This window comes from Chaetodon trifascialis, chromosome 5, assembly GCF_039877785.1.
Source record: "Chaetodon trifascialis isolate fChaTrf1 chromosome 5, fChaTrf1.hap1, whole genome shotgun sequence".
In the NCBI taxonomy this organism is placed as follows: Eukaryota; Metazoa; Chordata; class Actinopteri; order Chaetodontiformes; family Chaetodontidae; genus Chaetodon; species Chaetodon trifascialis.
Genome location: NC_092060.1, coordinates 22,007,593 through 22,023,044, shown reverse-complemented (window position 1 = coordinate 22,023,044; position 15,452 = coordinate 22,007,593). Strand labels below are relative to the sequence as shown.

Genomic DNA, 15,452 nt, shown 5'->3' with positions numbered 1-15,452 from the left:
TCTTCAGCGTGTCCTTTCAGCTTTATGGTAGTCCAGTTTTAATGCCACCATTGCTCCATGGAGCTTGAATTTGGCCAGTTTTTGTTTTCTAACAGTTCTGCTTGAGTTGACCTGTTTTGTGTGTTACTTCACAGTAAACACAGCAATGATGTTGAGTAGTGGTTCTTCTGACATCAGTATTCAGGGAGATCAAGGGAATGGCCCATTGATGGCTGGGCTTAGTAATATGATGAGTCAGGACAAAAGAGCATGAAGGTTGATGAAATGGACCGTACTCAAGGAAGCAGAACTGTCATTGTGGATATTGGAGTCACCACTTCTAATTACCTTATCGTAATTAAAGCAAGTTAAGCCGATCTGAAAATACAGCTGTAACACTACATTTATTCTGCCTCACTGTATGAAAAAATAGTGTAAGTTGGTGATGAAGCTTCAGGAAGAGAAAAGAACCAGCTGCATCCAACCATGTTTCATCAGTGTAAAGGGCATCCAGTGGATGACTGTGTCAGTTTGTCATGAATGTCTTATTGGTCAGAGAACATATGCTGTGGAGGGCGGTTTTCAAAGCCAGTGAAACACGAGTGGAAAGTAGGGACAACGTAAAGGGTTTAGTTGAAATTAGATGTAAATTGGTACATGTGGCACCCCTCTTTTCCTGTGATCGAATATCAGAGATAATAACTGGTATACTTGTAGGTAATGACTTCACATCTGAATGCATAAATGTATGGGCAGTGGATGCAGCTGGGGTGGAGCTGCTGCACAGGTATATGAGCAGAACGAGCTGCAGCGAACATTGATTGAAGATTTCACCGTCTCGCTTGACATGACTTTCCAGAAAACTTTTAAAGCAATTATTGTTATTATTATTATCATTATTATTGTTGTTGTTGTTGATAGATGTAGTAGTAGTAGTGTTGTTGTAGTAGGTGTAGTATTGCAGGAGTTTTGATAGTGGGATACAGAGCATTGTGTTATTGGATTTTTGAGCTACATCACAATTTGCTGTTTCACCACTTTCTCTGAATTAGGCTATCGCAGACATGACATAGACTGCAGTGTAGGACTTTGAGTGGATCGTATGAGAGCAAATAAAAGAGCACAGAGGCACTTTGCTATCTACACTCAACACCACCACCAGCTGATGTTGAACATTTCATAAACTTCCCATGAAAGCACCTTTTGTTGCCACTGTAGGACTCACTTTTACACTTATCACCTGGTATCACCTTATCACCAGCTGGAGCTCTCGGTCTATACTGTGTTGCATAAGTGTTGCACTTAAACCTCTTTCTGTATGTAATTACTGTGAGGAGCTTTGAGGAGGTTAATGGCAGAAGCGTAATAGCCCAACTCCTAGTCCAGACCCTCGATAAAAAAGCTTCAACAGTGTCACACTAAGAGCTCTCACCATAGCACTTACACCAGTGTACAGCAGGTGAAGTTTAGTGCCACGCACATTATTAGCAAGTAATGTGTACAACATATTAGATGGGTTTGTTTATATCTGACTCTCTCAGTTTTGTCAGATTTCTTGAAGACAAAAGTGGCGAAAGCAGGAGAATGAACATGGAATGCGTGTACGCTGCTAAAGTGAGAAAAAATCACTATTCTTGCTTACCAACTTAAGATTAAGAAGAGGACAAAGGGGCACAGAGCCTGATGATAAGAAGTGAAGACAAGAATGATGCAGGAAAACAGCTTTTAGTAAGGTGTGGTTCAGATGCGACGATAGTGAGAGAGGCAACTCTTTGTTTGTAAGCAACAATGGTGGCTCCTAAAGAGGTTAGCGTAGAAGCGGCTGTAGCATCAGTTATCTCAGAACTGGAGAGTATTTCCTCATTGAAAGAAGAGCAAAGAATGAAGGCTGAAGGCTTTTCTCAATGGAAAAGATCTTTTCACTCTTCTCTCAATTGGACTGTGAAGAGTCCTGCGACAACATCATACGGCTCATTGATGTGATTGGTTGAAGTTAGCCCGTGATGGGCAGTGATAGACAGATGGTTCATCCAATCACCTGCCAAGTGTTTTTTTAACGCGCCTGCCCTTTTCCTAACAGTTTCCAAGGACGACTTCCCAGATGGTTCTGTATAACAAACCATCTGGTGTGTCAGCAATTGAAAAAAAAAATGCTGAATTTTGATCTCATGAAACATATGTAAATAAAAGTATTAAAAAATATTAATATAAAATTGAAGAAACATTGAAATCCTATAAAAAGAGCTATGTCCTATTTGTCCACTGTAGTAATACAATTCGGTATTGATTTGTAACATAGAAACTATAATACAGCAGTTATTTTCCATTCATATATGAATGTAAAATAAGTGCCCATTAACAATCAAATAGCTGCACGAGGACAATTTTGCCGAATTTTTTAATCACAATTTTCAGTAATATGGGCACAAGTCAGTCACAAAGGTATTGAAAATAACATTGGTTTTGTGTCATTCAAACAATAATTTGTTGATGGTCCCTAATGAAACACCTGCGGTAATGATCCCTAAGAGAATAAAAACACAAGGGTTTTTTTGGTTAATCAAACACTTAATTTATTACAATAACTCTTTTTTTTTTTTATATTGCACCAATAGTGATAATGAGTAATACCATAAATGAGCAAAGGTACATAATAGGATAACTGCTTTTTTTTTTTTTTTAGAATTTTTAGAATATGATATACCATGAAACTGACACATTACACAACTAACACAAGTAAATATAGAGCACAAGTCTTGTCATTTTTAGAAAAAAAAACAACTTGTTTTTTTGTCAGAATTTTCAACAAAGGCGTCAGCCGACAACACAGAGCTGACCCGCCTTTGAGTTAGATATGCGGGAGGACCCTGTCTGTACACTCCTCCTGTCTCTCGTCTGTTATGTAGGTGTGAGAAAGCGTCCCCGTGGCCTGCTGTCACCTCACTGTGTGTCGGTGCTTCGTTGCGTCTTAGAGGCTTTGCTGTTTCAGGCAGGTCCTCGGTGGAGGGGTGCATAAACAGGTGTGCTGAGCGAGCTGAAATTCCCATATTCATTCATCTCAAGAGGTCACCAAGAGCTTTGGTGCGTCTGGTTTAGTCAGGGTCCATTCACACATCATCATGGCCATATTGTGATTTGTCATCACATGAATTCTTTGGTCTTTATTGTTTGTTGTTTGCTGCTCAAATACTGAGGATGCGCACACACAAAGGCACGTGTGTGTCCACACACAGACAGACACACACAAACCCCATCTCCAGTGAGAAGAACTTTTTGAGTGGCAGGTTGGTGGAATGGCGGTCTCTGATTGTGGTGATAATGGAATCCTTGTGTCATTACAGATAGTGCCTCAGGAAATGGCAGAGAATTGCTTCTGGATCAAAGTCAAAGAAGAGAAGTTTGAGAATCCTGACCTATTTGCTCAGCTCTCCCTCTGCTTCTCCTCGCAGAGCAAAGGTAAGGAGGCGTCATCTCTCTTCACCCCTTCCTTAATTAATCTACACACACATGCTTCATTTAGCCTCTCCGGCAGTAGATGCCAAGCCACTTTCATCTTGTGACACTTTAAGAATTTCTCACTGAAATGTTAATTATCTTTAAACCAAGCACTTTTTCCCACTGCATTTGAACACCATCTATGTATGCTCTCAAGTCAAATCTCAGTGCCAATTAGGGATACCAAGGCTCTCTGCAGTGTTTGTATACTTGTGTCTTTGAGAAAGCTCGAAATGCAATGTGGCTGCTCATTGTGTTTGTTGTTTGTGCGCAGTGAGCAGTTTCAGATCAGCGTTTTTGTGTGTGCACGTGGGTGTGCACAGACTTGAACTTGTGCATACACTATATCTGTGAACCAGGAGCAGTTATGCTTGGTTTGCTTCTTGCCTTTTCCAGTCCAGTAGACCAATCCTCCATCAGGGAAGGCGGGAGGCTTTTGTGAAGGAAGCTCTGGGAGTTTTCTTGTCCTGGCCAGTTTGTTTCTTAGATACACAACCAGGCTACCTAACTTGCTGATGAATAACACAAGCAGTACAGAGCGGGTTTTTTATAGAAGAGGGAGTGTGAAGGCACTTGATGTGTTCTTCCCATGACAATTTGAGTATTTTTCCACTTCTTTGACAGTGTGTGTATACGTATGTGCGCCCGACACCCCTCTTATTCTAGCAGCAGCGGGAGGGGAAAAGTCAGAGGCCTGTCAAGCGCAGAACAGTCAAATCTGAGCTCTGTCAGGGTGCGTGGACATAACTATACAGTCCTCCAACTTTTCCCATACACTACCCACCCTCTGTTTGGACACCAGTCAGCCCACCAGCAGCTCCTTGCTACATCTTTCTCACAGCCTCCAGGTCGACAAACTAGTCTCATCTCTTTTTGTTCTGTGAAATAAATAGCAATTTTGCCTCAGCTGCCTCAAGGTGATTTGCCGGCATAATACAGATGGAGGGCGAATGTGGGCAGGAAAGAACAGTTGTTGTAAGGCTTAATGAAGTTGCAGGGATCGGCCTTTTCGTCCCTCCCCAGAGCATATCTGCCAGACACTATATTTTTTGACACATGCTCTGTGACATTTCTGAAGTCACTGACAGACACCTTTGCAACACCTATTTAATTATTTTACTTTTCATTGTGTTCTTTTATTGGATTCAGAAATTGTTATTGAGGGGGATGCAATTAGCATTTGGTGTTAGTAAATCAGCAACGTGTTTGCAGAGCACCGCTGCCATGAAGTACACTCTCAGAATAGATTCTTAAAGTGAAATACGACTTAACATTTGGAGTTGCACAGACACAGGGTTTTAATTCAGCTTTAAATGTCCTTTTAAATTCTTTATTAAATTCTCTTCCTCACCCACTGGGCTTTAAAAAAAAGCTCTATAGATAGTCCATGTTCCCGCTGGCAGGGTAGGAATTCATGATCCAGCATTTCCCCTGGGAGTTACCTTTGCTGGATCCCTATCAATTACCCCTGCAGCGACTTCACTGAATCAGCTCTTTTCCCTCTATTGTTGAAACAGAACATGATTTGCTCATGAATGAAAAATGCTGTTTAATGTTTGATATCTACCCCCACCCCCCCATGTCAGTGAAGTTGAAAGTCAATGAGAAGGGCTTTGATGTAGATGGTATTGCAAAAAAAAAAAAAAAAAGGTTCTAGATGGGATCTTCCCAAAATGAGATAGTTGTTCATTTGTTTTTCTCTTTCCGCCGTTTCATGATTCATGCAGTATAGTCTTTCAAAAACATCTGAGGATATGGAGCAGCAAGCGCTTGAACATTAAACGTTTTGTCAGAAGGATCGCCGCCTTATTTCCGCTCTGAATCTGACCTATTTGGGTAGCGAGTCTCCCTCCGTCTCAAGCTAAATTGGTTAACCGGTGCTGGTGTAGTTTAAAGCCGTGGCGGAGGTTCAGGTGGAGAGGCTTGCAAGATGAATTCCTGTGGTCTTGCGCTCTCATTGTAACCTCTCAGTGTTACCACGGACCATAAATCCTTTGTGCTGATTTGACAAACAAGTCACTGGTGAAAACTGACTTCATTTGTCTGGGATATTGCCACCGTTTTTTTTTTTTTTAGAAGCACCCACACACACACACACACACACACACTTGTTGGTATTTCCTTTGCTTCTTTGTGGTACCTCCATCTTTGCCACATCTTAGACGTGGATATTTATAAGTAGAGCACACTTCAGGGGACTAGTGTATCGTGAAAGATGAGGCAAGCAGGTGTAAATGCCTTCCCTGCAGAGCTGCCCTCAGAAAATGGTGCAAAAAGGCTTCTGTTAACTCCACGTTCCTTGGGATTCTTGCTTGTTACTTGTATTGTTGAAGAACAACACTTAGGCAGTAAAAGCAAAAAAAAAGAATCACTTTAACAGCCCCCAATTTTCAGATGCTTATTGCGCTCAGAGGCCTCTAAAACAACTGAGAATGCAGGACTGTCATCTCCCCTGCTGCTTTTATGAGTCTCACTGTTTAATGAGTTTCTGCAAGAAAAGGAAATGATAATCAAGAGGGATTTCAAGCTCGGCTTCAATCTTCTAAAAGTGGCTTTTTACTTTTTTCCTTTGACATTTATTATAAGATGTTTCTGCGGCCTGATTGAGAATTCAACACGTCAGTTATTAGGTACTCTGAAGGCCAAAGACGTGTCACTGATTAAGCCATACAGGCAACATCAAGTTGCATCTCAATTCAGGACGGCACAGGAAAAAACACATTTCCAAAAGTATCAATCACAATTCAGATACACTGGAAGCGTCCTTACCACTCCATCAGATCAGCAACATTCATCACAAGTAGCTCTGCAAAACAGCAGTTTATACACAGAAATATAACCTCTATCAACCACATAACTCAGGAATTAAGTTGTCGAGTAAAGTACAAATAAAAAAGAAACAATATTTTTGTTTTATGAATACACAATTATTCATATCTATGCATCATTAATTAACACCTTTGAAAATAAAGCCAAGGTTGTAAAGAAGAAAAATGAAAACAAATAATATCAGACTGAATTATCCTCACTTTACCTTTAATTTATTCGTCTTGCTGCCTTAAATTAAGGTAGTAAATCTGCACAGATCTCCCACTCAAGATCCGTTGCATTGCTGCTTCACACCTGACAGAAAGCACAGCTGTTTCTGGTCTCACATGGCCTTTATCAAGAGGAAATTAGATTTTTGATTCAGATTAAACAGTTTCCACATGAAGAGTGTTTTGCTGATGTAGCAATAAAGGCACAGTGAATTATCCTTCCAGTGTAAGCTAATGACTTAGAAACACTAATGTGCTAAAAATGAGAATGAAGCTTCATTTAAACTCTGTGATAAGTCTTGTTTTTGAGCTGCAACATGGCTTCCGCTGTTTTTATACAGTGAACCTTAATCCACTTTATAATTTAAAGATTTTTCAACTGCACGCTGCTTCCTGTTCGAGTGTGGGGGAAAAAGTAGCACCTTCTCCTGCGAGATGAAAATGTGTTACTCTTAAAGCTACAGCTCAGTCACTGATGTCAAGGCAGGTATTTCACCTTTGGCACCATTGCGTGCTTTGTGATGGGAAAATTGTTCCTACCCACGCGCAGAGCTCAGCAATCTGTTATCAGCGACACACATCTCTCTTCTTCTCATCTCTCGCTAACCATCCCGGGTTTTCACATCTTTTCAACTTGTATACGAGACGTCAGACGGGTCCTGTAGAACAACAGACGTTATAGTTATTTTATTTCCCATTAAAACAGTTTCCTCCCTCTGCTTTCTTTCTCTTGTCCTTTCCCCTCTTCTCTGGCCTCGCTCGGCTGTATCGGCTTTCTCCTCTTACTTTAGCCTCTTCTCCATTGACTTTGCTCTCTCTTTTTTCTTCTTTTACCCTCATCTCCCCTCAGTTCGCTTTATCAATCAGTGGGTTGTGCCTTTGTACGGCTCTTTGGGATCAAATCAGATTCACTTCGGGATTGAATGTGTGTAGCCATGGCCTGCTGCATTTGAAAGGCAATTCATTCAGCTGGAACTTTGCAGTTCAATTTGAAACAAGATTGATGTTGGCAAACTTCACACCCCCTTTCTCCCAAAATGTTTCCTCCATTGCACACACCAATTGCTGATGGACAAAGGGCATATGCCACTTTGTAATGGTGATGTCTGGGCTTCTCCGCAGAAACAATGCAACAAAAGATGAAAAGTTACTCCACAACAACTGAAATCCTTGAATGTACTGTACATTTCAGCGAAGAGTTACTTTGGAAATATTTGCTAATTTCAGATGAAGTAAGTGAATACATATATTCAGAGCTCACACTGTTTTAAACATGAATATATCCTGAATTTATTTTTATTATTTCACCAAGTGGGTTGTTGGGTGGTCCGGTGAATTAATACATTTTATGGTTTGAAAGTCAGTCTCACTCCTGCAGAAAGAGAGAGGCTTAATGAAGATGGATGTACATCCTGAAGGAGGAATCAGAGGCTGTAGTCCACCCCTCTGAGCAGGGTCGTTGAGACTGTCTTTCCCAGCATCCCTCTGTGTTAATGATGCTGAGGCAGCTAATGAACATGCTTAGCCAAGTGCTTGTGGTGAACAAGGCCGAGGGGGACGGGTAGAAGCGTTACCAATCCAGAAGAGCACCTTTGGAAATAAATCTAAATATTTGTCAAGGGAGAGAAGGAGACAGAGAGGCATCGAATAATGTTGTAATAGTGAATATCAAAGCAGCTCTTCGCCTGGAGAATTTTAAGCAGGTTTGTGCACATCATGTGTGGTATTTCCTGTCGTGTCTTTGATATATAATCCATGAAGCAAAGTAAAAATGTCTGTCAGATTTTTTTTTTTTTGTACTGATGTTTAATTAATTAGTGCATTTAAATTGTATTTAATCTTTAACATGTTTTGTTTTCTCTTTATTTCGTTCTGTTGTGTTTAAAAAAGATGCACCCTCCAAAGGTCAGCCCTTCAAAGGTAACTTTGTTAAAACCTTGCTTCAAGTGATGGCTGCAGTCGTCCTCCCCCTCATCACGTGGGATTTGATCAAAACCCTCAGGAGTTCTCCTCACTCTGACACCCATTTTCCTTTACCTCTCTCCCTACAACACCACCCCACACACACACACACACACTCTCCCCACTGAGCCAGTGTGGTGCGCACACCAGCGGATTCTCAATCCCTGCTACAAAGCCCCAGCAGCAGGGCGGTAATGACCCTGCCACAACAGCAGTAATGATGGAATCAGTGGGGGGTTTAGCTGGCTCTCTGACTCTCCCTAATAAGTCCCCTAATAACTCTGTTAACATCAGGGCTGACCCGACCACCAGATCAAACACACTCACGCATGGTCGGCCACCTCACACGACACTCAGCAACCTCTTAGTCGGACAAGAAAACTGTTGCTGACCAGCGCGCCGTGTGCTCGGGGCCCCACGGTGCACGTTCAATAAAAATCCATGGAAGCGAGGTTTGGCCCAAAGAACACAGTCGCAACAATAACTGCCACTCAAATTATTTTAATCCTGTTAAGCTGTATTCATTCGCTAACAATGCGCCTTGTTGATAGGAACCTTTGAAAAGCTTGTTGTTCTTGAAAAAAAATAAAATATATATCCCAAGACTACTGTCGGAGCTCTGCCTTCTCTGATAGTCACAATGTAATAAAGGCTTTTGTCTAACGAGTTTAAGCTCAACTCAAGACACTGCAGCCCACTGCGGAATAGTCTGCCTTGTATTAATAGCATGTGTACAATGATAAGCTTTTGATATGTTCCATGTGAGAGTGTTGGGGAGTCAGGCTTGATGGTTTGCCACGGTTCCCTGGAGAGCAAGGCTGTTTATTACTGATTCTGTTAACTGAGAGGAGGGAGCATCCACCAAGGCAGCTTCCTGTGCGTCTCTGTGCAGGGCTTTTCTTCTCCTCCTGACATCGCTCCCTTTCTCTTCTCTTATCTCGCCCTTCTCCGTTCGCTTCCTGAAATCATCTCTTTGGACATGGCGGTGTCCATCTGGCATCGGAGCCGGCCTCATAAAAAAAAAAAAAAAAAAACCCACCCACCCACTCACTCTCTCAGGCTCATTGTTTAACAGCTGCAGTCTCCCACAGACAAGATCACAATTGGCATTTCACCACATACGCATTTTGTAAACTGTCATCAGTGTGTGTGAGCAGAGCGATGCTTGTCTTCACTGAATTGTTTGGATGACCTAAGACCTTTCCTCACGCTAGTAAATCACAAATTGTGGATTAAATGCTCATCATTACTTGAAGCTAACTAAAGAGGATATTATCCAATTTTGGGCAAGAAAACCCTCAAATGGCACAATTTTTCCCTCATTTTAGATGGAAGGCCATTAATTGCTGGCACAGGCAGGAGACATTTGTCTCAATAAAGCACAAAACACCCTGATGTTCATTTCTCTCTGTTTGGGGCAGCCAGCCCACTGTGAATATCACAGGGTCAGCCATTTTCCTTGCTCATCCCTGCACATTTTTAATATATCACATATGAATGGAAATTAGGCCCTTAAATATTAATGACAAGTAATTGGTTTATTGTAGGAGACTATATTATGTGCGTATGCATCTGTGTCTGCGAGAGGGAGAGCGAGCGAGCGAGCGAGAGAAATTTCCTCTCGTTCCTCCTTCATATTGCCTTGCTGTGATGTCCCACTGATTTTAATCTTCTCTTCTCAGATGAGAGCCATTCTGAGTATCACAGTGCACTTTAACTTTAGCCCTCTGAATATTAGCTTTCTTTGATACCTGCGCTTACAGCCTCCCAACTCTACACCCTGCTAACTTTTATGTGCCTTCAGGTACACTGTAATGTACCTGTAAATCTGTCTCCTCAAAAATAAATATCCCCCATGCATCTAAATATTTTTTTTTTTTTCCATGCTCGCTCTATTGGATAGACCCAGCTAACACATGTTTGGGATATGTCAGTCTTTTTAATCTACTTCTCTAGTGGCGCTTGAAAGTGAAGATTTTTGTCTCGTTTGCGCTTGTAATTAATCAGCATATGCATTTAAATCCATGTCGTTAATTTTACTTTGCTGCTATTGCACAGGCCTTTTCTGCATCTTCATGGCAAAGTAAGTTTGTTCTGTCTAGAACTGTTCTGTCAACAATACTTAAACAACCCATATACCTTGCTCCAAGTATGCACACATACTGAATACCAATAAGTCTGGAACAAAGAGACTGAGGCAGAAAAGTCTGTGAAGTGACTGTATTCAAATAAAAGGACACTGAGTACCCACGAGTTTCTGAGCTTTATCCTGAATTCATCAGCTAAAAACCTAATTCCTCTTGATAGTTGAAAGTTAAGCTTCCATGTATTTTGGGCTCATGCATAATATGTTTGTGCTTTCACATCAAGACTTGGAGTATCTTGACCATATTCCCAAGCCCATTTCCATTACATGGCATTTAATATGACCGTATTTGTTATATCATGCATATATAACAACCGTCCTCCCCCCACCACCCCAGACAGTATTAACCTGTAACAGTGCAACATCAGTCTAATATATTCAAAAGAGACATCCAGTTTTAAAGCAGGATGCGTTCAGTTTGTGCGTGTTTTGTGAGGTGTGTGTATTTGTGTGCGTGTCCTCCCGTAGTACGCATTCAGTATCTGTATGCCTGCCTAATTGAGTGATAGGATGCTTATTAACACTGGGACTGGCGTTTAAAAAGAGGACAATGTCAGCACTGTCACTGGAGCTTTTCACATGGAAAAGCCCCAGTGGAGCTTCATTAACTCGCCCCCATGATCCCAGACAGCAGAATATGGAGTGCATATCTAATCCAGCTCAGAAGTATGAGTACGAGAGCGGTGGATTTTATTGGGAATACTTGATGTGCGATGGTTCACTGTTCACTGTGTGGAAGTGCTGCTGCACTGGTTTGGCCATTTTCGAGTGCTGCATGGAGAGGCTCTGTGGAAGTCGTTGCTTTTTATTCATTTTAAGTCATTTTCAAACACAAGTCTTGACAAGAAACGCTTCAGATTTGTCGATAATTGTCACAAGAGAATGGAAGTGTGTTTTCTTTTGCTCTGATTTCTTTATATTTTGGCAGCCTTTGCACAAATCCATTCAGAGCAATTCAGTGACACTCAACATTCTCTGAGCAACTTCTGCAGCTTTGTTTTCATTCTTCTTGCTAGGTATTAATTTCAGGGGCGGATAGCTTTTGTTCTACTTAAGCGATGGTTGGTATTTTTTTCTCTGACAGGCCTGTAGACACAGTTTGTTTTTCAAGCTGTTACAACTCAACCACCCGCTGTATTTCATAATCTCCCCTTAAATGAGATCGAACACAAACTCTGTCGGCCACGCAGTTAACAGAATTCATCAGTTGTAATTGCACATGTTTTACTTGTATCTCAATTTCGCACTTGTTGTCTGACTCCGACCTCTTCAAAATGCACTTTAGATCCGGCTCCATGTTGACTCGTGATTTCCATACAGATCAAAAAGTGCACACAAGTCCCGTTTCTCCACCGGCTAACACAGAGCCTGCCGGTGCGCAGTCGCCCGCTGAGTTTGTTACATGGCATTAAGTTTAATTTGTCTTTGAGCCTCTTTGCTGGAATTGGTTTGTGACTACTAGTGGGCCAGGGGGTGACACTCCACAGCCAATCTGGCTGGAAAGGGACAGAGAGGAGACAGAGAAGCACTGGGGGGAAGAGAGCAACCGTGATGTCACATGCAGGATGGGTAAACAATCAGAATCCTGCGTGTTCAAGATGGTGCCTCCTTGAATATAAACAATCATGACTTCTAACGCCACAGCGAAGTAAATTACTACACAGACAGAAAAGGTTGAGATGAGGGAAAGGGAAAGTAAGGTAGACAGAGAAGCCTGATTGCAGATTGTGATCCACAGTCAACTGAAAAAGGGGTAAAAAAACAAAACAAAAAAACAAAGGACCAAAAAAACAGATGCTGAAGGGAAATTGTTAAAGCTGAGACCACGAGACTTCAGAAGTTAGTGATGTTCCAGGCGGCTTTTTTAGATAGTGATTTTTGATTTGTTTTAGCGTAAAGGCTTGGGGAAAAAAAAAAACATAAGTCAAACCTAAATAAAACACATGAATAGGTTTCAGCATCTTCCTGTGCTGAGTTAGTTGTCCTTTCAATAATAATAATATGACATTTCTGTCGGCAAACAAGCGAAATGAGGCCGTTCTCTTTATGTTTTTGTTCAGGTCCCACATTTACGCCATTCCCATTCCAGTAGTTTATTTACAGCGGTAACATTACAGCAGTTTAAATCAAATTGTGAGGAATAAATAGTGGAAAGGTGGATAGGTTGTGACCAATAATAGATAATACACACACACACACACACACACAGTGAGGGAAAAAAAGGATGCAGCCCAGCAATGTACAACAAAATTAATGTGGAGTTAAAACGTGTCACTTCTGGATCTCCATCTTGAAAGAGAGCTTTTTAAAGCTTTCCTCTGGCCCTCGAGAAGACTGAGCACCACCTCTCCACGGCAGGCACATAAACTGTCCATTGCACTTTTCTCAGTTTCCCTTCAGGATGCACATATTGGCACAGTTAGCCTTCGCTTTTTACCTTTTATTTATTTCCCCCTTTCTTGTGCTTGCTCCCCCATCCTCCCACCGTATCCCTGGCTGTATTCTTCACCTTCCTCACCTCCTTGTCATCTCCCTTGAAGTTAAAGTCAGAATCTCCCCCCCATTTTTTTCTTTTATTCTCTTGCTACAGTACATTTTACATCTGTCTGTATTACCTTTTTTTTTTTTAAAGTAAAGGAATTTTAAGTTTTTCTTCACTTATATTTCCACTGTCCAGACTTTTATCTTTCTCAAATGAGGAAGGATGACAAAAAATAATATTTCAAAGCTTCTGATAATGAATATGTTAATGACGTAGCGTGCATGGTTATTTTTGGACTTTGTTTTTATTTTCCATACGTGATACTTCCTTTTGTCTGTCTTCTTGAAGCCTCCTCTGAAGAAGATGAATAGTGAAATGATCATTTAAAATCTGATGTGTTGAATTGAGAGAACAAAGCACACAGGTACTTTTCAGGGCGGGTAAAATAATACATATATATATGTATGTATTGTGATAAATCACATGACTACATGTTTTTAATTGTTGTAGTGCAGAAGCCTTGAGGGGGAAGACTTTGTGAATTGGAGCATTTGCAGCTTGTTTCATGCTTTATTCCCTCCTTTGTTCTCTCCTTTTGACCATGTTTTATTAAACACACAGTACACGCTGCAGAAAAAAATCTAAAGCTGTGCTGTGATAAATGTAAGGAGGACTGAAGAAGTCTGCTGTAAAGTGTGAAACATTATGTTAATGTTGTTTCTGGCTTGTTGTTTGTCTTCGGTCCGATCTTTTACCATAGAAACAAACAGAAAATTCACAATCTCTGAGGCTTCCAGGGCCTGCTGTGTAGCTACATTCAGACTTAGCCATGTTAGGCTTTAGGTCTTTCGGTGGTGTTGCACTGTTATTGCACTTTCGCTCCACCCACACAAGCAAGTAAATGGAAACTACATCAGTAACACTTCAGGACAGAGGCAGGGTCATGGGAATTTTGCATTTGCTTTTACTGTATACGTGAGCACACCGAAGCCGGCTGTAGCACTACACTACATCAAGCACATTTCCTCGAAACATTGACTTGGTTTACATTAAAATCCACAGTGTGCAGGCAGAGCACTGAACAGTGTATTCCAGCAGGTATCATCTCCACACTCTGTCCAGACTTTTGACCCCAGTTGCTCATGGCTAGATGAGTGCTGACGGGTGTCAAGTGCGTGTATAAATGTTTCGCTGCATGGAAAGTACAGGTCCAGCTTGAGCTGGAGACTGTTAAGTGGGGAAGCTGATGGTTTTAAAGACTAGGCAGATTACTTTGACTGTGTGGATTTGCATTAAGGCGTTTCTGCTCTCATGGCCTTTCTTTTCACCTTTCCAACTCTCCTCCAATCCATCTCTGGCTGAGGTAAAGAAGCTTATTAACCTTTCTGAGGCCACAGGCATCCCCAGGATGGAAAGACACCACAGACGTACTGTGTAAGACAAATTAACCTTAGAGGATTGATACGCCTTGATTTTAATTTTAATCACTCTAAGCAGCGAAACACATTGGATATTTTATGTCTGATGTGGATGTGAAGAACATATTGCACTTTTTATTACAGTTCATCCATACTGAAATGGAGACTTCAGCTGGAAGAGTAGCAATGTGAATGTTTTCTACCTTGTGAATGTCAATCCACACATCTGGATTATGTCTTGCAACCTGTATTTGAATTCTTGTTATTTTCTTTTTTGTGTTTAACATAATTAAACAGACTGCTAGAGATGCATCACTGAGACCCTGCAAGTGTTGACCACAGTAGTAGTAGTAGTAGTAGTAGTAGTAGTAGTAGTACACAGCATGCAACAGAACAAAACTGACTATGCAGTTCTACATGCATTCACCTTCATTTCCCATGAGTGATTGGTGTATATAGGCCAGGTATTTCATTTTGGAGGTGTTTCTGTCTCTCAACAGTTCCCTGTCCCAGTCGATCTGGGGCAGTTTCTTCCAAGGAAATGCAATGCATCATTTACAAATCTGCTACTGCTGCATCCATAATTGACTATCTATAATCGGTTGTGTGAAAACCCCCCTGCGATGCAATTAGAGGTCCCGCAGAGAGGTGAAAGCTAGTGAAAGACAGGTACACAAGGGTCACCTTGTAACCCATTACTCTGCCCCTGACATTAGTGGTCCACCCTCCAGGAGGGTGCTACCAGGGAAAAAAACAAGCTGCCTTATAGTACTCGCCTTCTTGGCTCCCCAAAGTTGAAATGAGTGAGAAAACAAATAGGAGCATTTGTTGTTGCTTTCCATAGTTTTAATGGATGCAGTAAGCAGCAGACCGTAATGAGCACTGATAACAGGCGGACAAGAGGACCAGTGAAAATACTCTTGGGTTAATTG

At 41.4% G+C, this 15,452-nt stretch overlaps 1 protein-coding gene across 8 annotated transcripts in view; it reads left to right on the top strand.

Annotated features, from left to right (window-relative positions):
* The window catches only part of diaph2 (diaphanous-related formin 2), a 377,012-nt gene that overhangs the window by 147,957 nt on the left and 213,603 nt on the right, over window positions 1-15,452 (top strand). For all 8 annotated transcript variants that reach the window (XM_070962307.1, XM_070962304.1, XM_070962305.1 and 5 more), the window contains one exon: window positions 3,321-3,435. In XM_070962307.1, the coding sequence (XP_070818408.1) occupies window positions 3,321-3,435 (115 nt within the window). The remainder of the gene's footprint in view (window positions 1-3,320; window positions 3,436-15,452) is intronic.